At 38.6% G+C, this 26,387-nt stretch overlaps 1 protein-coding gene across 1 annotated transcript in view; it reads right to left on the bottom strand.

Annotated features, from left to right (window-relative positions):
* Positions 1 to 26,387, bottom strand: part of LOC124722671 (histone-lysine N-methyltransferase trithorax-like) — a 226,929-nt gene that overhangs the window by 148,984 nt on the left and 51,558 nt on the right. Inside the window, exons 5-6 of the mRNA XM_047247815.1 lie at positions 14,792 to 15,043; positions 767 to 854 (exon numbers count right to left, since the gene is read on the bottom strand). Of these exons, the coding sequence (XP_047103771.1) occupies positions 767 to 854; positions 14,792 to 15,043 (340 nt within the window). The remainder of the gene's footprint in view (positions 1 to 766; positions 855 to 14,791; positions 15,044 to 26,387) is intronic.

Here is a 26,387-nt window from a genome sequence, read left to right as displayed (position 1 = left end):
TGCTGTTTGTTTAGGAAGTAAAACTGGCAATTTCTTTGTTTCGCGTATTATGGGTCAAAATATGCAGTTTCGTGGGTACTTCTATTTAATGTGTGCACGAATATGGCAAAATAGCAATATGTGGTAGTGCTCAAACTGCGAAACACGGCACAAATCTGGGACACAAAATGGCCACTCAACACTCTGAGTACTCTCAGCCCTCCCAACAATGCTGGTTTAGTTTTTCTTGTGCAAGAGCTACAGCGAGCAACTCTCTAGAGATGAAGGTTGCCGTCTACACAAGAGGTCTAAACTTGCAGAGCACAACTATCTGAGATCTTGCTTCACACTCCAACATGCCAATTAGTTACTAATGGCACTGTTTACACGACATATATTAATTGCAAACACTCACAGAATGAAAACCTCATGTGGGTACCTAGCTTTAGCATCTGGACCTCAATGAGAAATTCTTTTGTGTCTGAATTTGATGAACCAATGAAAGGTGATGATCATGAAAAGTCAATTAAAAATTTCAAATGCAACTGTTTGATGCATTAATTCACTATCAAAGTCATCGTTAGAGTATTCAAATACCTGTTTCAAGTTTGTAAATGATTTTAATGGAATTTCAAGTGAAGTTCAACATTAGAGGCACTCGTGTGCACATTGCTCAAACCTATAACAGATTAGACTTAATAATGCTACATCACCGATTCCGTTTGATGAGAGGCAATGGACAAAATCCTAGTCACTTTCAAAGCTAAATAAATGTTTATTTACTTACTTCTGTATTTCGTTTGACTTTCTTCCATCATCTTCAGTTGCAGGTAGCTCAGGATGATGTGGTGGAACGCCCAATCCTTTAGCTGCATCTGAAAGAAGTGACTCGGTAAAATCAAAGAAAACAAAATGCTGCACACAAAGTAAAGCAGTAGAGTCATAAATCATTATTTCCTGCCTAACAAATGGGTGTAAACAAACAACAGCAGGCATATCTATACAGTGCTTCTTTTCACACATTAATGAAAATCTATGCCTTACATATGGGCTTCCCAATGCCTAATCTATGGACTACCAATACACATTATAGAATGATCACTGTCATGTAACATCGCATCGCACAGGGGCCTGAAATGTAAGTGTTGCCAGCTATATCTAACTCTGTAATGGTACACCCTCAACCAATTGTAAAATGTTAACTGATGGAAAAATGTAAGTACATCTCTGAATACAAGGAATCAGCTGATCTTGCAACTTTCAATATTAACTATGGTACAAGGCCTGGAAACCCCATTCGCAATGAATATACATAATGAATAGTACATGACATGTTAACATATTTCACACATTTTCCTTACTTGTGTGCTACTCAATAATATGTGATAGTAAATCCTTATTTAGACAAAAAATTATTGTTACACAAAGAAAAGCAATTAGAGTTACATAAGAAATGCCAACACACATATTTTGTAGGTATTTGTTTTCACAAATCCAACATATTGAAACCTACCCTGAAATTTTTCACACAAGAAAAATACACCAAAAAAAATGCACTGTCAAAATTTCATTTGTTAAAGCACACTGCAAGTATATTTAAAACTGATAAAGTTACTCATTTTTGTCACACGAAGAACTGCTTATAACAGCAATTTCTACATCCTATCCTGGCTAGCACGCACGTCAGCAGATAAGCAGACGAAGCCATGACAAAAGAACGTAATATTGCACAGCAAATTTTAGACGCTTAAGACAATGGAGCCAATGGACGTACTAGATACGTTCACTATGTTTTAACCATAAAAATCCAACGGATGTATGTCATATGTTCTTCACTTCCTACTTATTTATTAGTGATTTAAATGTGTGTTTTATGTTTGTAAGTGGTGTGACTAATTGTTTGGCTTGTCGTAAGTGCATTCTTGATGGCTAGTGTGCGCCAGTCTCTCGTGAATGGTACCCGCGTTATGTGAACTATGCGCACACTTAGAATATTGTTGAGCTTGTTTTGTTCTATGTCCGCTGATGTGTTGTGTTATTGTGTGCATCCTTCCCGTGTGTAAAAACACACAAATACTAAATATGACTAACAGACATCACTTGTCAAACTTAGAGACTGAAGTACTCTAGAACAATGGATCAGAACTTGACGATCCTTTGGATGACATCGGCGATTTTTCAGAAGACGACAATGACACACGTGAGCTGGAGAGTGAAATTTGTGCTGCTGATAGAAACGATGGGAGTGAGTATGAAGAAACTAATGCACAAGTTTCTATAAGTCAGGTTTGTCATTCAGTTCAACAGCCTGCCCTTCTTAATGAATGGTGTCATTTTGATGCACTCCCTGAATTAGCTCTGTCTGAAAAAATGAGTGGAATTTAGGGTCCTGTAGATATATTATCAATAGAACTAGACTGTTTTTTGCAATTTTTTGATCACAGCAGGTTTCTAAAAGTAGTAAAGTCAGGGACAAATAAGTATGCCACTGATACTATTTCTGAACTTTGCCATCAGAACAGAACCAAACCAAAATCTTTATGAAAGAAATGGAGAGCAGTGAGGATACATGAAGTATAACTATTTTTTGCAATTGTTTTGCATGTGTGTGTTGTAAAGAAACCTGAACTTAGGGATTATTGGTCTGAAGACCCTGTGCTTGCTTAATCATTTGCTTCTCAGCTAATGTCACGAAACAGATTTTTTGCCATATTCAGGATGATGCATGTGAACAATAATTCACTATGGATACCTCAACAGAACCAGACTATGACCCTCTGCATAAAATAAGACCTGTTTGGGACTTTTTCACAGAAAGGTGCAAAAAAGTCTTATCCATCACGACATCTGACTGTGGATGAAGTGATGTGTCCTTTTTGAGGAAACAATGGATTCCATGTTTATACGAAAGGCAAACCAGAGAAATATGGGATAAAATGTATGTTGTAAGTGATGCTCAAACAGGCTACATGTGCAATTCTGAAGTTTATACTGGAGGAAAAGGAAATGTTGACAATTCTGTCAAATCCCTGCTGCTGAGGCTATGTTCCTCTTACTTGTGGAAAGGACATATGGTTTACATGGACAGATTTTATACAAGTCCTGCAGTCATTCAAGAACTATGGGGAAGAAATAAATTGGGAGTTGGAACTGTGATGAAGAATAGGAGTGGATATGTTGAGGTAATAAAGCCAGACATTGTACTAGACTACAACAAAACAGGTGTTGACAGAGGAGACCAGCTGGTGAGTTACTATCTGTCCCAGTGCAAGACTGTAAAATGATGGAAAAAGATTTTCTTCCATATTTTTACGAGGGTAGTTGTGAACGTTAACATTATTCACAGTGTCAAAATATCAAAAAAGTGAGCATTAGCACACTTTATCTGTAAAATAGCAAGGCAATTGGTTAAAAAAGGAGGAGCGGACTACATAAATGCACACATTCAGCATCTGGAGTTGCAAGTGCAGACAGACTCACAGCATGTCATTTTCCTGAGAAACTGCCACCAACAGAAAAGAAAACAAACCCAGCTAGAAGATGCAAGGTCTGTTGGGATCAAGGGAAAGCTGCAGGAAAGGTAGTGAGGAAAGAGACCAGGTACTACTGTAGGCCATGTAACACAGGCTTTTGTGTTCCCGAGTGATTTGGAAGATTTCATACCCGAGTGTTTTGAAAGATTTTATACCCGAGGGAAGTTCTCTAATTTGTAAAAATGAGAAAAAAAACATTTCACAATAAACACTTTACTAATAACTGAAGCATTTAGTATTTCTTGCTGACAAGTGATTTTAAATCAATAGCCTACCATTCCCTAAGACTTATGAAAATTTTGTCCACTTCAAGGAAAAATAAAAATGCTGAAAAACTGTATCTTTAGAGTAATATCTACAAATCCCTGTATAATTTATTTTTGCTAAACATATGCATATTCATAAAGAGCAAGGATGAAAGGTTAAGCTGATATACTGCCTAAAGAGGTAGAGGTAAGTGGATTAGTAAATTTCTTAAGAAAGTGTAAATTAAAGTAAATTTCCTCAGGATACGGGTATTAACTGGATTGCCGACCCATTAGGCTCCAATATGTTAAAAACCAATGGGTTGGCAACTAACAGTGTCTCAAATCATTAATTTTTAGAATAACTTGCAAATTCATATTGAAAGTGTTGTACCTGTTAACTATTACACAAGTGACTAGCAGTGGAAAGTAAATCACGGCTGTGTATGATGTTACATTACAGACGAATTCCATCATCAATTGGGACTTTAATTTGTTGATATTAAATATTTTGTAACAATTCCTGCATCTCAATTCTTAAGAAAATTTTTGAGTAATGTATATTCAGCTAACAATGAAACATTTTCTTGTTTATTCCCTTTAATGGTCACAAAAATGCGAAGCGTCTATTGGGCGACGAAAATAAACATTTTTCCTGACACCAGGCACACCTGATAAATGAAAAGTTAACAAATTAAAGTACAACACCGTAATTACTATTTTTATTCATACAGAACTGAAATGGAGTAAGAAATGGTCGTGGCTGCCATTCTGCATATTGAGCTATGTACCAGACATACTTCATCAAATTTATATAAGGTGACAATGCAAACTGACAACGCAAAAATGACTAAGTTTAACAATACTGTTCTGCTTATAAACCTGAAATGAGAAAGAGCTATCAGAAATTATATTGTTTGTTAGTTTTCTGAAAAACGCTCTACACTGTAGAAAACTTTTTTTTTTATCATCGAGAGGATGAAACTCAGTATTAATTACAGGTGGAATCCGAATTTAATTAACAGGATTTGCGTCATCATCCCAAAGACAGAAGTGTCGTTATGTACACGCCAAGTGTCCAACAAAAGCAATGAATAATTTTCAGTAAATGTAACAAAATTTTTCAGATGTGACACTAAAAACTATTCTCTCCCATTTTTCCAGATTTTGCTACATAGATGACAAGAGTTTTGCAAGGAAACAGTCATCTTTTAAAATTTGTGGTCCTAATTTGCCTTATGTTCCTGAATACAGGTATAAAGTTAAAGCTGCAGAAAACAGTAATCCACTGATACGTATCACCAGAATTATTCAATACAAATGTGTCATAGTGTTCTTTGACTGCACAAGTGACTCGTCTCTTTCACCCTCCTCTCCCCAAGTTTGAAATGATACAGTGCAGTTTTCATGCAGCCCTTGCACAAAACCTGACTGATTGACTTTATACACAGCATTTTATGGGATAAAAAGAAGATTTGTCTTCAAGTCAGCTACAAATTTCCATATAGTATTACTTGTTAATTACATCTCCTCTATGTGTTTATTTGGGAAAACTCCGCAATTTTGCGACTTCCTTTTCTGTATAATTTAATTTCCCAAATCTGTTTAACCAGGTTGAAGACATCTAGAAATCAGTTATGTTCATCTCCATTTGTAATTGAGAGCACCCAGTCTCATAGATTTCCCTCGGTAGCAGTGCACCGACTCTCACGAGCAGTTTTATACCTTTCGAATAGTTTTTCTTTGACACTTTCGTAAGTTTAATTTGGAGTGTATTCAGACTTCGCAGAAATCTTTCTTCCATTTACACAATTCATGTTCATATTTTATGAAACAAAATTGGCTTTGTACACAGCTTAAGTTTAAGCATTTTCTCCCCCCTTCAATTATCCAAAAACTTCATAGCCTTTTCTTTGTCACTCAATGCCATTACTGTGCATATTCTCTTTAGGCTTAGTTGGATGGTACTCTGGAATTTAATTAGTGCAACAATCATTGTTTGAACCACAGTTTACACAACTTTCTGAGTCATTTTCTGTTTCTTGAAATGTTTCCACAATTTCTGACAAAATGTCGGTATTATTCGAACAAATGTCCCAGAAATAAAGTAATAAATAACACATATGTAGGACTTCAGAATAAATAGGCAATTTCGACTACATACAACATTCTTCATATCTCATCTTTGAAAGGCTGAAAAAATTAATTGTATTCCACAATACTGTAAAACTCTAGAACCTGCACAAAGGCAGTAATATATTTTGCCCATTTAAACAGCCTATCAATTGAAGCTCTGATGGGGTCATGAACTGGTTTTGATCAGTTATAAAACACAGCCATTATGGATTAATATATAACAACTAGGACATGAAAAAGAACTAAAAATAGGCATACTATACAGATACTAGACAAATGGAAATTCACATTGTTTTTCTTTATTATCTCCCTATTGCAAGCCCCATGTCACTGATTTGATAAGCAAGTCAGATAATGACATTCAGTACTCAATAATAGTATGTTTGGGTTTTAGACTTTACACTAAGTGACCACATGCGTCATAAAAAGAGAAATTTTATGCCCTGCTGAGGTATTAAATTTTTGTACTCCACAGATGGAAGAACCATATTCAGGGCATATACTTGGACAAGAAAAAGAACAGTCTCAAATTTTCTGGTTAAAGACACATTTTTCCATGTTAAGTGACAATATACTTTCCCTCGGAGCTGTGAAACTTATCAATCCTTTGAATGGTAAACGTTTTATACATTGGTGTAGAACATTCTGGCACTTTAGGAAATGAAACCTAGCAAAAAACAACTTGTTTTGGAAAGACCTTTCACGGGTGGAAACAGGTACACTGCATATTTTCGTATTATGAAAGTATAAATACAAATTTCACCATATACAGCATGCAAGCTTCCGAAGCACTGGAATTGAGATTGGGATGCGCTTTTGTCAGTCAATCATAACTCACGTCACACGATCTCACCAACCAATGACAGCAGATATTCAGAGCATAAAACATATGATGTAGTCAACCAATAGCAACATTGACGTTAAGTTGCTTGAAACCCAAATAGGAAAAGTTAATGGTTTAAATTAATATACGTACAGTATAGCTACAAGAAAAGCTAACCTTTCACATATACTATTGGTCTTTTTAGCATGTCTTACCCTTTATGATATATCAAACAGAAATGTGCCAATAAAATTTAAAAGAAAGGCGTAAACGGCTGCTCTTCAAGGCCCAAAATTTTTCTAAGTGGCTGGTCTTCAAAGCATTAAGTTCTGAAAAAGAGCCAAATGCTCCACGATTTAAAATATTCATCACACATTCCCATACGTATGATAGTTCATCTTGCATAAAAGGAAATTTAATTTGATAGTAGCGGTTCTCAAACCACCATTTGGAATATTTTCCCACGACCCATTAGAAATGCAAACACTGCACAGTCTTTGTCCTAAAGCCTTTGACACATTTTGCTATTGGCATACGTTTGTGAGTGCACTGTGTTTTGTTGCTCTAAATGGCACATTTTCTTGGTAACAGAAGTTTTATTTTGGTTTTATTCTCTCAGTTATGTTTTATTGCTGCAGCATTATTCTGTAGTACTAGTCTACAGTAAAATCTTTGTTAGAGTCCTTAGTGGTCAAAATTACAAACATTTTACTGAAAACTATAGCAATAAAAATTCCCAGAATTCTAAAAGAAATTCCAGGTTTTTCGCAGATTTCACACTTGTTCTGGGGCGTATATGCCCAGATACTGAAGCAAAATGTTTAGTAAACCTGTTACTTAACTCAACAGAGGTTAAACACTTAGTGAAAAGCATAATTTCATATGAGCATTAAATAAAGGTTTGATTTCAGATTTTGGTGAGTAATTAACTGATGAGAAACACACAAAATACAATGCTGTAATCTAGGAATTCTTATTATACTATATTACTGGAAGTTATAACTGTTCACATTTATTAATTTATGTTCTCGTTGGTTATGTAACAGAGTGTCTAGGTGTTTAAATCATCAGTACTTCGAACACAAGGGGCAAAAAGGAAACATGGTAATAGTGCTTAACAGTTTTATGAAACATATATGGCAATAGCTGAAATAACTTAACAGTATTCCGACTGACAGGAAAAAATGACAGTTGATGAAAAGCTCTCGGATTTCCAGCTCGATAACAGATCACATAACAGTGGCATTCTAACACATCTCATCTTCTGGTGAAGCATAAAGACACTTGCATAAGTCCCACTATTTATATCTGATGAAAGGCTGCCCAAACCCCTGGGCATGGACCACTGGGTCACTGTTTAACACCGCGGCGGAGGTTATGTTTGAGCCATATTATGACAGCAACTATCAATGACTTAAGATACCCATCTAAATTTATGGTTCTAATAAAATGTATTGATGATGTTATCCTAGGATTTATCTTGCAGGTGTGGAAGCTCACAGCTTTTGACTGGCAAGGCTACTCAAACAAATTTGTGCAATTGGTGTTCTGAGCAGTTATTAGCCACTATAAACAATGTTATCTGACAGTTATTGATCAGTTAATTTGTAAATCTCTAGTAGACAGTAAGAAGTTACTCCACCACACGGACACAATCTACATGCTGGTAATGATCATAACCATCACAAGTAGCCAAGCGCAAGTCTGGATCATTCATTAACAGGCACAACTTAATCCCAAGAGTATCTGAATGAGAACAGCCAAACTAGACAACCACTGGGGCAGTGACAGTGATAATGACAGGAAGGACTATTACGTTTCAATGTTCTGTTGACAATGCGCTCATTAGAGAAATGATAGGAAAGGAAATTATTTGTGTGGCCTTGTCAAAGGAATTATTCTGGAATCTGCCTTGATTGACTTCAGGGAATGTGGCATTGCACCTATCCCCTGTCCCCCCCCCCCCCCCCCCTCTTATAGTCACCACCTGAGACTGATACTGTCTGGTTAGTTGAAACAAATGAATAAAAGACAGTCACCTGATTTCTGTTGCTTGGCAACGTCCTCAAATGAGTAAGCAATTACATTAAACAAAATAGTATTCACAGAAATGCTGTGGATCAAAGAGCATCAATTTGATCTTACTTGCAGGATTTGTCAGCAATATTGTGGCCAGGAATCTGTGCCAGAGCAGCCAGGTGGGTGGGGGACAACAAAAGACTATGTTATTTGGGCTGGTCTTACAAGACTCTTTATGAATAGGAATGCTGGTGAAAAGAGCATACATTCTTCATTACTTAAAAAGCACAAACAATGATGGAAGACCACAAAGAATTCTACTGTGTGTGGGAGCAAACAAAGGAACAATTGTACCAAGGTTTTGCTATTCACAGATAGTTTACCTGTGCACTGTACTGTGTGTTGTCACCATGAAAGTGACATCGGAGGATTTTGGACCCAGCACCAAAAGCAGAGGCCCAAGTTTTTCAGTAAAAGTCTTAAGTGTCTTGCTCATCTTTTTGAGTGAAAATCATATACGTCTTCTGACTGTTTAGCAGTGACCACTTGTCCAACCATTGAAACACTTTACCTTCTTTCAATGGCTGACTCCGAAGATTCTCCAGCAATGGCTGCTACCATGCCACCCACCCAATTGGGCTTATGGGCATGCACCTCCCCAAGGAACTACAGAATAATTTGCCTCTCTTAAGTTTCCTGCTAAAGTCAACTTCTGCAAAAAGGCTGTCACTGACATCATATTTGTCTTCTTCACAAAGTTTGAACTAAATGGACACGCTCTCTCACTTCCTGTCTCAAGAAGCGGCCATAGTACAAAATCCTCAATACGCAACCTAGAGCCACATGTCACCAAATGTATGCCATGCTCTTCCTCAAGTTATCTCCAAGCTCACATCAATAGCTACTTTAAATGATATCTATAAATACATACTATTACCTCATCAACACATGGCTGGCTACCTAAAGGCAGACGGACGGACAGACAGGAATTTGAATCGTCATCCTCTCAAATCCAAGTACAGTATCTTGCCATTGTGCTCTCAGACCCACTGACAAAGAATTACTTAATACTGTTAGTACAGACATCATTGACAAAGAAATTATTATCTAATTGCCAATAGGCCCTGGTCTGATTAAAAAAAAAAAAAAAAAAAAAAAAAACATGACCAACGAATTTTCTTCATCCTGTATCAGATTTTTAACAACTTCAAATCTAGAAATGAGGTAAGTAGTTCAGATGACCAATGCATCAACATTGTGACACATCCACCCATTAGTCAACAGTCATAAGGGTATACTCAGTGAAGTGACAGCTTCAATTCGTAAGGATGTGGAAAATATGCTGTGAGACACCAACAACGTCAATCAATCAGAGAGCCCTCTGTCATTTCCATGGTCCCCATGAAGAAGAAATGTGGTACATGTCGTTCCTGTGTCAACTGTTAATCCACTACAATTACACTATGGCACCATGAATTATATCAAAGGAGCAAAACAATTCTGAACAAGAGATGTGTAGCAAACTTTCTATACGTAGGCTGATGAGAGTGGGTGGGAACAGGCTTCCCTTGTAAGACCAGAAGGCCTCTGTGTATCCAAAATTCACCCACAGTGAACTTACACAATTAATCAAAAATGGGGAAATGGCAAAGATTTTTGTTGTTTCTAACTTCTTAATTGCAATGAGATTCAATAACAATGCCTGCAATAAACTGTCCCTCATAATTCTGTATTTCATCACGGGGGAATAATTACAATTACTTCAGTTTAGTTTAATTGGACACACACACACACACACACACACACACACACACACACACACAACCACCACCACCACCACCAACAACAACAACAACAAATAAGTTAATTATTTTACTGTGTATTAAATTCTTTGCATTGCTGGGTAGGTGGTTAAAGATCTTTTAATGACTGAATACCTCACTCTTTTTCTGTGCCACACTATGCTAAGGTTGAGTGATGGATAGTATAAGCCATTCTCTTTCTAGTATTATATTTATGCATGTTATTGGTTCCAGATCATGGTTGGTGTTGTCAGCAACCAATCATGGAAACAGTAACGTACATAAATAAACCACTAGAAAGAGAAATGGCTTACACTATGCAGCACTCAACCTTAGTGTAGTCTAAGACAGACAAAAAAAATCTTTGACCACCTACCCAGCAATGAAAGAATTTAATACATAGTAAAATAATTAATTTTAAACACAAACTAGGTTCTTATCGTTTTTTTAAAAAACAACTATCCTCCATGTGTAATGATGTGTGTTGTTGTTGTTGTTGTTGTTGTTGTTGGTAGTGGTTGTGTGTGTGTGTGTGTGTGTGTGTGTGTGTGTGTGTCAAATGAAGCTAAACTGAGGTTGTTACGAATGGAGCACTAAATGGGCAATGGTCTTCTCACAGGGACCATCCAGAATGATTTAGGAAACTATATACGATGGGAAGGGATTTGAACCCTCTCTTCAGAAAGGAGAGTTCACTTCCACTTTGTGATCAACATAATTACTTTTGCAGGTGAATCAGTCACGTTCACTTAAACAAAGCTTAAGAAGCATAAATTTTAATACGAGGACTGTTCAATACAGCATGAGCACACTTTTTTTATGGTCTTAATTTCTCACACTAAAATTTAATCTTATGATATTCTGTTAGCTTAACGTGCAACAAACACACCATAGTAGTTTCATTGTTGGGACTCCTGGTTCCCGCCTGTGAGAGGCAGGCAAGGTTAGACATGTTCAGTACGCCTACTGCTGCAATGGAGGTAACATGTGAGGAACAATATGCGTCTTTGAAATTCTGCTTTCATCTCAACAAATCTTTAGCTGAATCCTATACAATGTTACAGGAGACCTATGGAGAATCTGTTCTTCCCTACAGCACAGCTCAAAGGTGGATTCAAACGTTTATAAAGTGGGGAGACAATCAATTTCAAAGGAAGGTGGACCCGACCCAGTGCTCCAGTTACTGCTCTTATGGAAGAAAACGTCAACAACACTGCTGTCATTGTGATAGAGGATCAACAAATTACCTTAAGATCACTTTCTGAAATACTGAATATTTCAATGGGTGCCACCCACATGTTGGTAACAGAAAAATTACACATGGCACGTGGGGTTGCAAAACTGTTGATTCCCGAACAAAATTACATTCACGAGCAGGTCTCCATGCAGTTACAGTTGATGTTAGAGGAAGATCCGGAGTTTCTATCAAATGTAATCACTGCTGATGAAACTTGGCTACATCATTTTGATCCTGAGAGCAAATAGCAAAGCTCTGTGTGGAAATCTCCTTCATCACCAAATCCCAAAAACACAAAAGTGGTTGCTTCTGCTAGGAAATTTATGGTCATTTCATTCTTTGACATTTATGGAGTAGTTTATCAGCATGTTGTACCTGCACACACTTCAGTAACTGGACAATACTACACGGATGTCCTGAAAACATTGCAAGTCCATATCAGGCGCAAAAGACTACATTTCTGTGAAGCAGGCTGGATGCTGCACCACGATAGTGCGTGGCCGCATATTGCCAAAGTTGTTGCTGAATATCTTGCAAAAATCAATGTAAAGTGCATCCCTCACCCTCCCTATAGTCTGGATTTAGCCCCACGTGACATTTTTCTACTCGCTAACATGAAGAAACACGTTCATGGGAGGCATTACCAATTACCAGACGCAGTGGTGAAGGTTGTGAAGGCGATTTTAAGGACCTCTCAAAAAATGGTTTCCAGCATGTATTTGAAGACTGGCGGAAATGCTGGGACAAGTGCATCGCATTCATAGGAGACTACTTTGAGAAAGACCATCAAAATTATGAGGATGGGTAAAGGTATGTTGTAAAAAAAAAGTTCATTCTTTATTGAAAAGCCCTCGTAGATCAATTACACACACGCACACACACACGCACAGTGATTATAATTAAAGTTAAACTTTCAAAACACTGTAGAAATAACAGCGCTGGTCAGAATGACGTCAAATTGCAACGGAATATTATCGGAGAAGGGGGAAAACATACGCCAGAAGAAAAAAAAAATAATGCGAAAACTGATCAACAGATGGCATTGCATGTGTCAGAATATGTAAATGAAAACACCTGTTATGCACAAGACCCATTGAAGTTTGTATGAACATGCCGGGTATACAGCTTTTCCTCCTTTCACACCTTCAACGTTCGCTATGACCGTCTCAATGCTGTATTACACGAATGATGATTGTGCACTCACTGCTCTGCAGAAGTTCCGGACACTGAAGTGTTTGAAAAAAGGCATTGGTCCAATGACTGCCATGGGTCTGGAGAAAATGATTCGGAAATTCAAAAAGATGGGTTCTTTTGGTGTGCAACCTGGTAGAGGGAGGAAACAAAATGATTCGACGTAAGTGGAAGCAATGGCCACAGCAAGGCAGGAAGAGACAAATGGTGGTGTGCAAACGTGTAGTGCACGGAGAATTGCATGAACACAGGACATACCCGTGAGCATGATGCGTAAAATGCTATGAAACATCCTTCTTTGCTATCCATTCAAAATTACCCATGTGCATGAGTTGCTTCCTGTTCACCTGCCAGCAAGAGGGACCTTTGCTTTAGAATTTCTTGCTTGCATGGAAGCGGACAATGATTGGCCGTGGAAGATTTTGTAGACAGACAAAGCCCACTTCCATCTGGCAGTATATGTACTTACACTGAATTGTTGAATATGGGCAATGGAAAATCCACACACAAAGCAACCAATACCACTTCATTCCGAAAAGGTCACTGTGTGGTGCAGGTTTATGGCATCACTTATCATAGGGCCATATTTTTTCGAAGAGACAGGTGCTTCCAGTTCTGTTACCTGTACTGTCACTGGTAAATGCTACAAGTATCTTTTGCACAACTACGTCATTCCAGCTCTCCAACAGCGTGGACGGAATCATTTTTATGCAAGATAGCGCACCTCCGCACATTGCAAATACAGTTAAGCAGCTGCTGAAGCACCATTTCGGAAATGCTAGAATTATCAGCCGCCATTTCTCTACAGCCTGGCCGTCCTGATTACCTGATCTTAATCCGTGTGACCTCTGGCTGTGCGGCTATCTGAAAGATGATGTGTTCAGTGTTCCAATTCCAAACTTAGCTGCATTGAAGGCACGCATTGCACAACACATTCTGAACATGACCACAGAAAACACCTCTATCACTTGTGGAACATGCTATTTCTTGATTTCAACTTGTTGCAGAAAACTGTGGACAGCATACTGAACACGTTTTGTGCCAGTCACATGGAAATTAATAATCTGGTTTGATTATGATTGATGATTTCTATGCAGCTTTTGGCCTCAGGACAATTAAAAACAGATTTTTCCCTCCCAATGTGATACGACCTTGGCATGATGGATGAACTTACGTAACTAACAGTATCACAACTGGACATCCATGCACACTGAGTAGTACAGTTTGTTTAGCATCAAACGTACACCTTAGACATTGTTGTACATTTATTTGTCACCTGTAGTCAACCACTATTACTGTTTACAGTGCCATCTATTGCTACGTTTTGTAAGTATTTTTCTTCTGACATACGTTTTCCCTCTTCTGCGATAATATTCCATTGCAATTTGACGTCATTCTGACCAGTGGTGTTATTTCTACAGTGGTTTGAAAGTTTAAGTTTAATTATAATCACCCTGTGTGTGTGTGTGTGTGTGTGTGTGTGTGTGTGTGTGTGTATTTTAACTAGTTATAACAGTGATGATGACGTCCCATACTCCTTGACAGAGCGTAGGGGAACGAATCGGGAGACCTGCACCGCCGTACTAGGCCAGGTCCTACTGAAGGTGGTTTGCCGTTGCCTTCCTCCGACCATAATGGGGATGAATGATGATGATGAAGACGACACAATACCCAGTCATCTCGAGGCAGGTGAAAATCCCTGACCCCGCCGGGAATCGAACCCGGGACCCCGTGCACTGGAAGTGAGAATGCTACCGCGAGACCATGAGCTGCGGACTTATAACAGTATAAACAGCCAAATAATACGTCTTAGAACAAACACTTACCTCGCTTCTTTGATTGACCACTAGTCTTAATTGTTGGGAACGTTGCCTGAGGTTGCCCCAGAACAATAGAAGCACTTCGGCAAACATGTTTCACACGAGGACCTTTCAGATCAACTCGTTGACGTTGTTCGGGAGCAGATTTCTCACTGCTAATCTTCTCATTCATTGTTTCTGACTTCTTTCTCCTCAGCAAATACTTCCTTCTCTTTCGCTTGCGTGTGATCACTTTGCGATTTGTATCACCAGCTGCATCTAAGAATCAATGAGTAAATGTAAAATTAGAGGGTTTCATAATACGAGATATCAAAATTTCTTAAGCTAATAAAATTGTAAAATTGAATATGGACAGTTAAAGAATACCTGAAGTTGAACTTTATCATAAATGGGGCTGTAACAGTGACAAAAGCACAAAGACTGATTGGAGATGGCACAGTGATCACACTTAAAATCACTGCTTAGAGTACCTGAAGAATAAATTGTGTGCAAAATGGAATTGCAAACTTCATTCCATATGTTGTAAGCAGAGTTGCAGTATCAGCTGACAATAAAGATACAGTCATTTGGCCAGGGAGTGACAAGAGACATGTGAACACAATGAATAAAGTTTAAGACATTTTTCTAGAAGTGATCATAACATGTGTTTCCTGCAGTAGGTTAGCAACTACAAAGATATATAGAAAAACACTGAAGCTTTCAGACTGAAAGATTTAGCATTCTCAGTCATTGGGAGAACAGACTTTCACTCACCTTTAAGATAAAGTGTTGAATGACAAATTTGAGTGTAATGGCGGGTTGATCTTTCAAACTTTAGTTATTTCCAAACTCAATATGAAGAAATGTTTAATAGTCTAAGCTGCTGTTATTTTTCAAGTGCTTACTGAACATTCGGCACTTCGCCTTAAAGGTAGTTTTACTGGTCATTGTTTACATTCCATCCAGGCATTTTCATTATTATAACAATTTAATATTCACATTATCTGAATAAAACAATCATGCTCATGGCAACATTGTTTTTGTTGTACTGTTTTCTATATGAAAAGTCATATACTTCACAGATATTTTTAATAATACTTCTCATATAATGTAACACATGAGAATTTGATTTTCTGGATCCACATCCATACTCTGCAAGGCACAGTAGAATAAATGACAACCTGCACTTCATACTATTATTAAGTTCCTAGCCTTCATGTTCCACTGACATGAGGAAAAAATGCCCGTGTATCTACTACTGAAAGCCAATTCACATCTTGGTATTATGTCCGATAAACAAAATATATTACAAGAGTGCTACAATTATTTTATGACCCTCCCCACCAAACAACAACAAATTTATCCTTCTGATTACAAACTTCCATCCAAAAAGTTCCATTTTAAAAAGTAGGCAGATTCATCCAATAAGTTCCATTTTAAAAACTACACAGGTTAAATTTTCCACAAATTAGTTCAATAAAGAAAATCCTTCCATTAGCTCCCCTAAAACTTTATTTTTTATATTTGACACTTGATAATGCTACAGTAACATACTTAGGAGCCTGATAGAACAAAGGTATCATTATAGTACAACCACATCATTTCCAGAGTATATTTTACTAATTATCCATATTACAATGGAATTGTCTTTTGTTAGTCCCTTCAATACAAAATCTCTGGAAATGTTATGTACCACAAGTATTTCAGAACAGTACTGGAGTTATGCTGATTCTACTCTACTTAACCTTAAAAATCCTTGCAAGTGATGACAAATTCAAGGTGATGAATTAATTTTTTATTTATTTTATTTTTGGACAACTGCCGGTACCCATCAATGACACGTGGTCACTGAACAAGTACTAATATACCCAGAACATACTAAAACAAGAAATCTGAGCATAATGAAATGTCGAACTGTGAAATTTTGGAACGAAAACAACAACAACAACAATAATAATAATAATAATAATAATAATAATTAGCAGCAGCACCAATAAACATAACTTACAAAAATTAAATTAAATTCATTCCCTAAATCTTGATAACAAGGAATGAAAGGGAAAGACACCAGTAATGGCTGTTGCTTCTAATCATCCCAACATTTGTCTAGAACAACATGGTAAAATCCACCAACACTTCCAAACAGGATGACAGGATTGATCAAAAATACTGTATCCTCCATAATCAAACAGTTTTCTCATACTTTTCAATTCAGTGGGTGAGTTATAATTATCGTAAACAACAAAGTGAACCTAAAGTAATCATGTCTTAACATGTCTAACAACACTCAACTATTGCGTTAATTTCAGTTTTCCATCACACAATTAATTAGGTCAGAGTCATTCCTATGGGGAATATGAGTTTTCCAGGATAAAATGCATCACCTTGGGTTTGGATAACAGTCTTCAACTCCTGCAGAATTCTATGGAAAATTTATGTTGCAGGGAGCTACGCAGTTTTTTGAACAGAACTTAAGGTTACCCTGGCGGCCACATACAAATGTCTTGATTTCACATACTGGAGGTTATGGCACCCTTCAAACAATGGATGGATGGTCAGATTGAAATTGCCCTGTCATATTCAATATGACATCAAGGAAAGCAAGTAGGGAAAAGGAATGAACTTGTGTGTAGTGTAATATCTTAAATTAAAGAAGAGAGCAATGAGTACCAGTTACAACTTTCCCACCACTTAACATTGCCTGCTCACAACTGACTGGTCAAATGCACATCTGCTGTTTATAGTTGTTAGTGCAAGATGCTACCGTAGTTACAGCATTGACGTTTATACACCAGCAATAAACTCAGTGTCTCAACTTTTTGGATGGATGGTGTGTGTAAGGATTTTGCTGTTCTCAGTTCTTGGTATAAACTCTGAAATTTATTGTGTTTGTTTACCTGTGATCATTGATCTGTCCTCACTGTCCCACTGTTTTCAATCACAATTGTATGTACAGTACCAAAGTGTCACAGTGTCATTACGACACAATCAGTCTTCTTGGAGCATGAAAAAACATTCAAAAAGCACTGATAAATCTTCGAGAGAAACAATATTCCCAAACAAATATTGTTGACACATTCAGAACATTTATTAAATGTGTCATTTACAATAAAGGGTTTATTCTCGCTGTCAGTGGCACCAGTACACAGCAATTATCATGAAATCACTGGAGCCATTCCACTAATTAAATTTAAAAAAAGTGAAGCAGATTGGGGAAAAAGGAAAATAATCCAATAATAGAGTAACATTGTACAAGGCAATGGTGTACCTTGCATGTGTCAGTGTCAAGGGTCGTTTGTTTTAAGTGAGACAAGGGAATGAGTGAGTGACTTGCAATAGAAGCAGTTCGTGAAGGCACTTCCAAAGGAAATTAGTCAAAAACTGAGGGAGGTATCGCATGCAGTGAAAACTTGCTTTACACTTTTCGAGAGACTAGAAAAAAATGGTGTAAAATGTGGTAAAAAGTGGGAAATAATGTTTTAAGCATTGAAAGTTAGGTATAGGAACCCCCCCCCCTTTGCATTTCCGCACTTTACATAAGATATATGTACATAATCAGCATCAAAATACTTGTCAGTGACTTGTTTATTATCTAATAAAAACTGCTTATGTAACTTGAAATGGTAACCATCTGGGAAGTAGAAACACTTGACTTTACTTCAGACATCATAATCGATGTTTTGGGAAAGCTTGTAACTGTCATTAATTATGTAAATAATAAAACATTACACAGTTTATTTATTCTTTCTTTCTTCTTCCCCCCCCCCCCCCCCCCCCAGCCCCTATGCTTATCATGACATGTTTTGAGAATTTATATTCCTGTTGTCAAGTGCAAATATTTGCGTAAGTATTTTGTATGGTGTCAGCATATGGGTTGTTCAGCATCTCTTGCACTGGAATCGTCTTTTTGGGTTTATCAGGTACTGTGCCTCCTCAATTATACAGAAAACCACATACACACAAACTCTCACTCACCACGTTGTTTGTATGTGAAACTCTGCAAAAATACTTATGTAAATATTTGCATTTGACAACAAGTATAAACTTTCAAAATGTGTTGCTAAGCATGAAAAAAATACGTATCTTGCACCGTATTTAAACCAAAGACATTTGCTGCAAAGTCAGCAAATGTGTTAACTAGCACACACGGTCAAACAACAAAACACACTAAATATGGTTCGAATAATGCACTCAAGATGATGACAACCACGAAACTGCACATGCAAAGTAGAGAGATTTTGGAAATGGTTATGATCGGTCACAATACCTTTATTCAGATGAAGCTAGTTACTCCCATCAGCCACCACACTAAGTAACACTTGGTAGCGGCAGGAGATAAAGTTTGAATTGTTCCACCTTTTACCGTTTATCGGTTCTGATCTACTGAGTAGAGCACCTTGGAGTCAAGAAACTTAACCACATAACACTTGTAAGCATTACTTGATGGCCAGCACCACGGCAGCATAATTGAATGCCACTTACATCAGTCTGTTTCTCCAAGAACATTTTTTCATAAAGTGTAAATTGCAGGAAAATTATAAATATGTTAATGCAAAATCAGGTGCAAATTAACATAAGAAATTTGATGGAAATGATAAAAAAAAGGCATAAACCACTGGAAAACGTTAATTCCAGGTATGTAAATGTGGGGTTATACTGTAGTTCACTGTGTCATATACGAGGAAGGGTCAAACAGTTTCTAGCCTAACAAATAAAGAATGACAGAGATTTCATAATACCAATTTATTTTTCAATATAATACCCATGTGCACTAATACACTTGAGAGCACACTCTGATACTTCTGCAAACCAGATGGAAATGATAAAAAAAAGGCATAAACCACTAGAAAACGTTAATTCCAGGTATGTAAATGTGGGGTTATACTGTAGTACAATGTGTCATATACGAGGAAGGGTCAAAAAGTTTCTAGCCTAACAAATAAAGAATGACAGAGATTTCATAATACCAATTTATTTTTCAATATAATACCCATGTGCACTAATACACTTGCGAGCATGCTCTGATACTTCTGCAAACCAGATGGAAATGATAAAAAAAAAGGCATAAACCACTAGAAAACGTTAATTCCAGGTATGTAAATGTGGGGTTATACTGTAGTACACTGTGTCATATACGAGGAAGGGTCAAAAAGTTTCTAGCCTAACAAATAAAGAATGACAGAGATTTCATAATACCAATTTATTTTTCAATATAATACTCATGTGCACTAATACATTTGCGAGCACGCTCTGATACTTCTGCAAACCATTCAAATAAAAGGTCTTCAATTTAGAGTTCAACCAAGTGTTCACAGCTTCAATCACTGCATCATCACTGTCAATTCGACATCCTTCGAGGGTTTTTTCCTTTTTTTTTTTTAGGTTTGGGAAAAGAAAAAAGTCTGATGGAGCCACATCTGGAGAATATGGCAGAGGACTTAACAACTCGAACCCACAATCACGCAGAGTTTCCAGTGTTGCGAGGGCTTTATGTGCTGGAGCATTGTCCTGATGCAAAACAACTCCGCGCACCAATTTTATGCACTTTTCTTTCTTTATCTCTTCTCTCAGATGGCGCAGGAAGGTGCAATGGTATGATGTACTGATAGTTACACCCTTTAGCAAGTACCCTACCATAATCACCCCTTCTGCATCTCAGAACATCAATGCCAACACCTTGCCAGCTGATTCTTGCATCCAGAGTTTTTTTTGGGATAGGGGATGAAAGATGTTTCCATTCTTGTGACTGTCGTTTTATCTCAGGATCAAAGTGATGAACCCGCGTTTGTCCATTGTCACATACTTTGCAAAGAAAGACGTTTTCATCCGCTTCAAATTGGCGGACGATTTCTTCACAACACCGCACACAAATACAGTCTCTCACCTACATTCAAATCTTTCAGGACCCACAGAGACAAAACTTTCCACATTCCCGAAACATCCACAATAATATTATGAGCACACACATGGGAGATTCCAAATGTGGTTTCAATGTGCTGCAATGTTGTTCAACAAGCCTGCAAAATCGTATCGTGAATTGCAACCACTGTTTCATCAGTGGCAATGGTGACAAGTCTTCCGCTCTCCGGCGCATCTTCCTCGCTCCTTCTTTCACGTTTGAAGTCGGACACCCGTTTTTTCACTGTAGCATAAGACGGAGCACTATCCGTAAGTATATTCTGCATGTACTCCACAATTTCCTTGGGCATCACTCCCTTCAAATGAAGATATTCAATCACAGCACAGTTCTCAATTCTCTCAATATTTGCCGTTTTGCTTACACTGCAGTATACAATGCATCCTAGTGGCAAAACTAACGAAGCTGGAGCCGCAAAATTTGACCTGCATACCCACAAAGGGTCAGCATAAAAGTAGGTGGTGGTGGTGGTGTTTGTATGAGACATTACGGCAGCTATCTCGGGCTAGAAACTTTTCAACCATCCCTTGTCCTGTGGTTAGCTCCATTATAACACTGTCATCGATCTCTGACAACTCTGTTATAAACGAGTAGTCCACACTAACTTTGTAAAAGATTACACATAAGTAGCCCAGTACACTACCAAATATTTTAAAAATCAAATATTTATAAAGAATGTTAAAGATATTTTTTTCACACAAGAAGGTAGAAATTATTAAACCAGACAATGAAAAGTTACAGGAAACAATTTTTTTGACAAAATGCTTTGAATCATCATTACGTATAAAGTTTTAGCCCAAGCATTCGACAAAGTCCTTCATCATCATCATGAACTCTCACAATATTTTGTACGTTAACACTTGTCATTATGGTGCTATCAAGCAATGTGCAAGGATTTCTCATGTACTACCAGAGATTATGTCTATGCCTGTGATGAAGGTATGCTAGTTTTGCCACCAATCTTACTGAAATGCAACTAATCAGGAAATTCACCTAGTCTGTGTGTGTCAACTGCCCACTTCCATGGTAAAGTAACCAACCTTCTTTAAGTTTCACAATCCAATGTATGCAAGGACGAAGCTGCACACAGTGGGCATCTGAGAAGCTGCGACAAATATTTACGCTTGCTTATCAATGTGGCTTTCCTTCAACGTCAAGACAATGAAGAGGAGGAGGAGGAGGAGGAGACTAGTGTTTAACATCCCATTGACAACGATGTCATTAGAGAGGGAGCAGAAGCTCAGATTAGGGAAAGGTGAGGAAGGAAATCAGCCATGCCCTTTCAAAGGAATCATCCCGGCATTTGCATGAAGCGATTTAGGGACATCACAGAAAACCTAAATCTGGACGGCTGGACGTGGGTTTGAACCGTCATCCTCCTGAATGCAAGTCCAGTGTGCTAACCACTACGGCACCTCGCTCGGTAAGACAACTAAGTAGTGTCAAAGTTTGTTGAGGTCAATCACATCAGATTTTCTGGAGTAAAGACGACTTTATGGAAGACTACCCGTTAAAGAAAGGATACATGGTGTGAACAGCATGTTAATGCCAGCAGTTTATTTAACTGCCATTTCTTCATCTACACATCTCTCAGCTTTTGAGTGAAAACAGATTGATATGATCAAGGCAGTCCACCACAGAGCTAACTCAGCAACACAAATAAATTTTAGCACCATGCTGCCACATGAAGACTGGTGTTACCTGTTTAGGGATGATACACTGTAATCATCCTCACTGACACAACTATAGGTGCGTTATGAAGCCCCTTAGGCAGAAAGCGTTCAGGGCTGGAAAGAAAGCCAATGTGTACTTGGCATGTCAGCCAGGGGGCCTCATTCAAGATGTGGAGGCAGCCTAGCCTGAGGCTATTGAGCGTGCAGGGTGCAGTCATCTGCAAGTAGTGGCTCACATCAGCACCAGTGATGCCTGTCGCATAGGTTCTGAGGCAATTCTCAGCTCGTATGGGCAGCTGGTGGAGGTGGTGAAGACTGTTGGCCCTGTGTGTGGAGTGCAAGCAGAGCTCGCGATTTGCAGCATTGTTCTCACAGCTGATCAGGGTCCTGTGGTTTGGAGCAGAGTGAAGATTCTCAACCAAGGCATTGTCGACTCTGCGAAGGTCTTGGCTGCAGACTTCTAGATCTGCATTATTGTGTGGGGATTTGCAGGACTCCCCTTGATAGATCAAGGATGCACTAAACATAGCAAGCAGCTACTTGGGTAGCAGAGTACTTGTGGAATGTACAAGAGGGTTTTTTAAGCTAGGCAGTAATTTAAGGTGCTCTGATCAACATTTGTCAGTCAATATGTAGCAAGGGAAGTAAAACAGTGTTCAGGATAAAGACACTTCTGACTGTCACAATTTTATCAGCAAACTGTTGCAGTATTCGTAATAAAGTTCCCGAATTTACTGCCCTCCAGGAAAGTTCTCACATTCAGATCATTTTTGGGACCGAGAGCTGGCTGAAGCCCAAAGTGGAAAGCTCTGAAATATTTTGCGAATCATGGAACATATATTGGGAAGACAGATTAGAGGCCATAAGAGGGAGAATGTTCATTGCAGCTGACAAAAATTTTGTCTCTAGTGAAGTTGGAGTGTGACAGTAAAGTTATCTTGTCGCGTATAATAGGTGTAGGTGAAACCATGTTAATTGGGCAGGGGAGGGGTTTCAGGCAGGCGGTCATTCAAAATACTTTTGAACACATTTTCTGAAAACGTGTCTTGCACAGCGAGCTCGGCAGCCCACGTAATGGAAATATTTCAGACCTTGTCGCTACAAATAGGTTGGACCTTATCGATTATGCCAGTATAGAAACAGGGATTAGCAATCTCGATGTCATTACAGCAATTACGATTACGAAAGTTAATAAATCAGTCAAAAAGGCTAGGAAAGTGTTTCTGCTACACAGACCAGATAAGCAATTATTAGCATCTCATTTGAACAGCGAACTGGCATCACTTAGTTCCAGTAAGATGGATGCAGAGGAATTATGGGCAAAGTTTAGGCAGATTGTAAATTGTGGTCTGAAGAGTTATGAGCCTAGTAAGTGGATAAAGGACGTAAAAGTCCCACCATGACTTAATAACGAAATTTGAAGGATGCTGAGGAAGCGGAGGCTGTTGCACTCTTTGATTCGAAAGGGAATGCATAAATGACAACAAGCGAAGGTTAGTTGAGATTTGTGTGTCTGTGAAAAGATCTATGCACGAAGCATACAACTACCACCATCACACCATGCAAAAGATCTGGCAGACAACCTGAGGAAATTCTGTCTTACATACAATTGCTAAGTGGGTCTGGGGCATCCATTCAGTCCCTTGTTGACCAGTCTAGTGTGGCAGTTGAAGATAGCAAAATGAAAGCCAAAGTTTTAAATTTCACGTTCAAGAAATTGTTCACACAAGAGACTTGCACACACATATCATCATTTGACCATCAAAAAGACTCCCGTATGGGTGACGTAATAATAAGCATCTCCGGCATAGAGAAACAACTGAAAGATTTGAAAGTAAATAAATCAGCAGGTCCGGATGGAATCCCAGTTCAGTTTTACAAAGAGTACTTTGCGGCATTGGCCCCTTACCGAGCTTGCATTTATGGCTAATCTCTCACCCTTCATAAAGTCTCAAGCAACTGGAAAAAGGCGCAGGTTACTTCAGTATATAAGAAGAATGTGGTGTCACCGCCAGACACCACACTTGCTAGGTGGTAGCTTAAATCGGCCGCGGTCCATGTAGTACATGTCGGACCCGCGTGTCGCCACTGTGATCGCAGACCTAGCGCCACCACCTAGGCAGGTCTCGTGATACGAGAGTGGACTCGCCCCAGTTGTACGCGAACCTAGCTATCGCCCAGTTGTACGCGAACCTAGCTATCGCCCAGTTGTACGCGAACCTAGTTACCGACCAGATGTATGAAGCCTTTCTCTCTCATTAGCCGAGAGACCGAATAGCCATCAGCTAAGTTAATGGCAACGAACTAGCAAGGCGCCAGTTGTATCAGTGCCTATAGCTTACAAGTATTCAAGAGAGATGTATTCCAAGGCCTAAATAAAAGATAAGTAAAAAGCATCTACCTACTTTTCTTCTTATTTATTTATAAGTTCTCATGTTCCAGACTTCACGCCCGTCTGCTTTAGCCTTGCGTGCACTATCGGCTACAGCGTTAGTCTAGCTTTCATTTTCAGCCATCAACGTCACGGTGTCGGCCCAGCTACCGACACAACAAAGAGTAAAAGAACAGGTTCGTAGAATTACAGACCAATGTCCCTAACATCTGTTTGTTGAACAATCATTGAGCATATTCTCCATTCAAATATAATAAACTTTCTTGAGACTGGGAAGCTGATGTCCAGGAATCAGCATGGTTTTAGAATTCATCACTAGTGAGAAACTGTGCTTGCCCTTTTCTCACATTATGTACTGCGAACTATGGTTGAAGGGCAAGAGTCAGATTCCATATTTCTAGACCTCCTGAAAGCATTCGACACGATGCCCCATTGCAGGCTGTTCATGAAGGTACAAGTATGCGACATACGTTCACAGATGTGAGTGGCTCGAAGACTTCTTAAGTAATAGAACCCAGTATGTTGTCCTCGACAGCGAGTGTTCATCAGAGACAACAGTATAGTCAGTAGTGCCCTGTTGTTCTCAATATACATAAATTATTTGGAAGGTGGGGGCAGCTATCTATGATTGTTTGCTGATGGTGTCGTGGTGTAAAGATGGTGCCAAAGTTGAGTGACTGTAAGAGGATACGATTTACACAAAATTTCCAGTTGGTGTGATGATTGGCAGCTAGCTCTAAATGTGGAAAAATGAATGTTACTGCAGATGAGTAGGAAGAAAAACCTGTAATGTTTGGATGCAGTTTTACTAGTGTCCTGCTTGACACAGTCAAGTTATTTAAATATCTGGGCGAAATGCTGCAAAGCGTTTAGGATCCGTTCCAGGTTCGTTTAAAGGAAAACATCAAAGCAATTCAGAGGCGGGCAGCAAGATTTGTTACCAGTAGGTTTGAACAACACGTGTTACGTAAATGCTTCAGGAACTCAACTGGAAACCCCTGAAGCGAAGGTGGCGTTCTTTTTGAGAAACACTGTTGAGAAAATTTAGAGAATAGCATTCGAAGCTGACTGCTGAATGATTCTACTGCTGCCAACAAACACTGTGTGTAAGTACGACAAAGATACGACACAAGAAATGAGGGCACATATGGAAGCATACAGTCGTTTTTCCATCACTCTATTTGCAAGTAGAACAGGAAAGGAAATGACAAGTAGTCATACAGGGTACCCTCCGCTATGCACCGTATGGTGGCTTGCATATTATCTATGGAGATGTAGATGAAGGATCACCAAAAGTTGCACTTTAGCAACGACGCCACCTGAAGTCAAATATCAGTACAGCAGAGGAAAGAGCACTTCATGCTCTGCAAAGGAGTGAGGGTCTACTTATGCTGGAAGCTGATAAGGGATAGCTACAGTCATTCTTTACGCAACACAATGTCACAGCAGAGTGCAGCCACTGATGTAATGTAATAAATAAAGAACCCTATGTTTGATCTTATGCTGCCAGTATGTAGAAAAATGATGAAGCTGCTGAATAATTCTAGCCTACCTCACAATGTTGGTTAGTCAGTTGATTGGGATCTAAGGGCCTAAACAGTGAGATCATCATTCCCTTGATCCAGCGGTAGTTCATCTATA

Source organism: Schistocerca piceifrons, chromosome X, assembly GCF_021461385.2.
Source record: "Schistocerca piceifrons isolate TAMUIC-IGC-003096 chromosome X, iqSchPice1.1, whole genome shotgun sequence".
NCBI lineage: Eukaryota > Metazoa > Arthropoda > Insecta > Orthoptera > Acrididae > Schistocerca > Schistocerca piceifrons.
The sequence above is the reverse complement of the archived record's forward strand: the minus strand, read 5'-3'. Positions and strand labels throughout refer to the sequence as shown.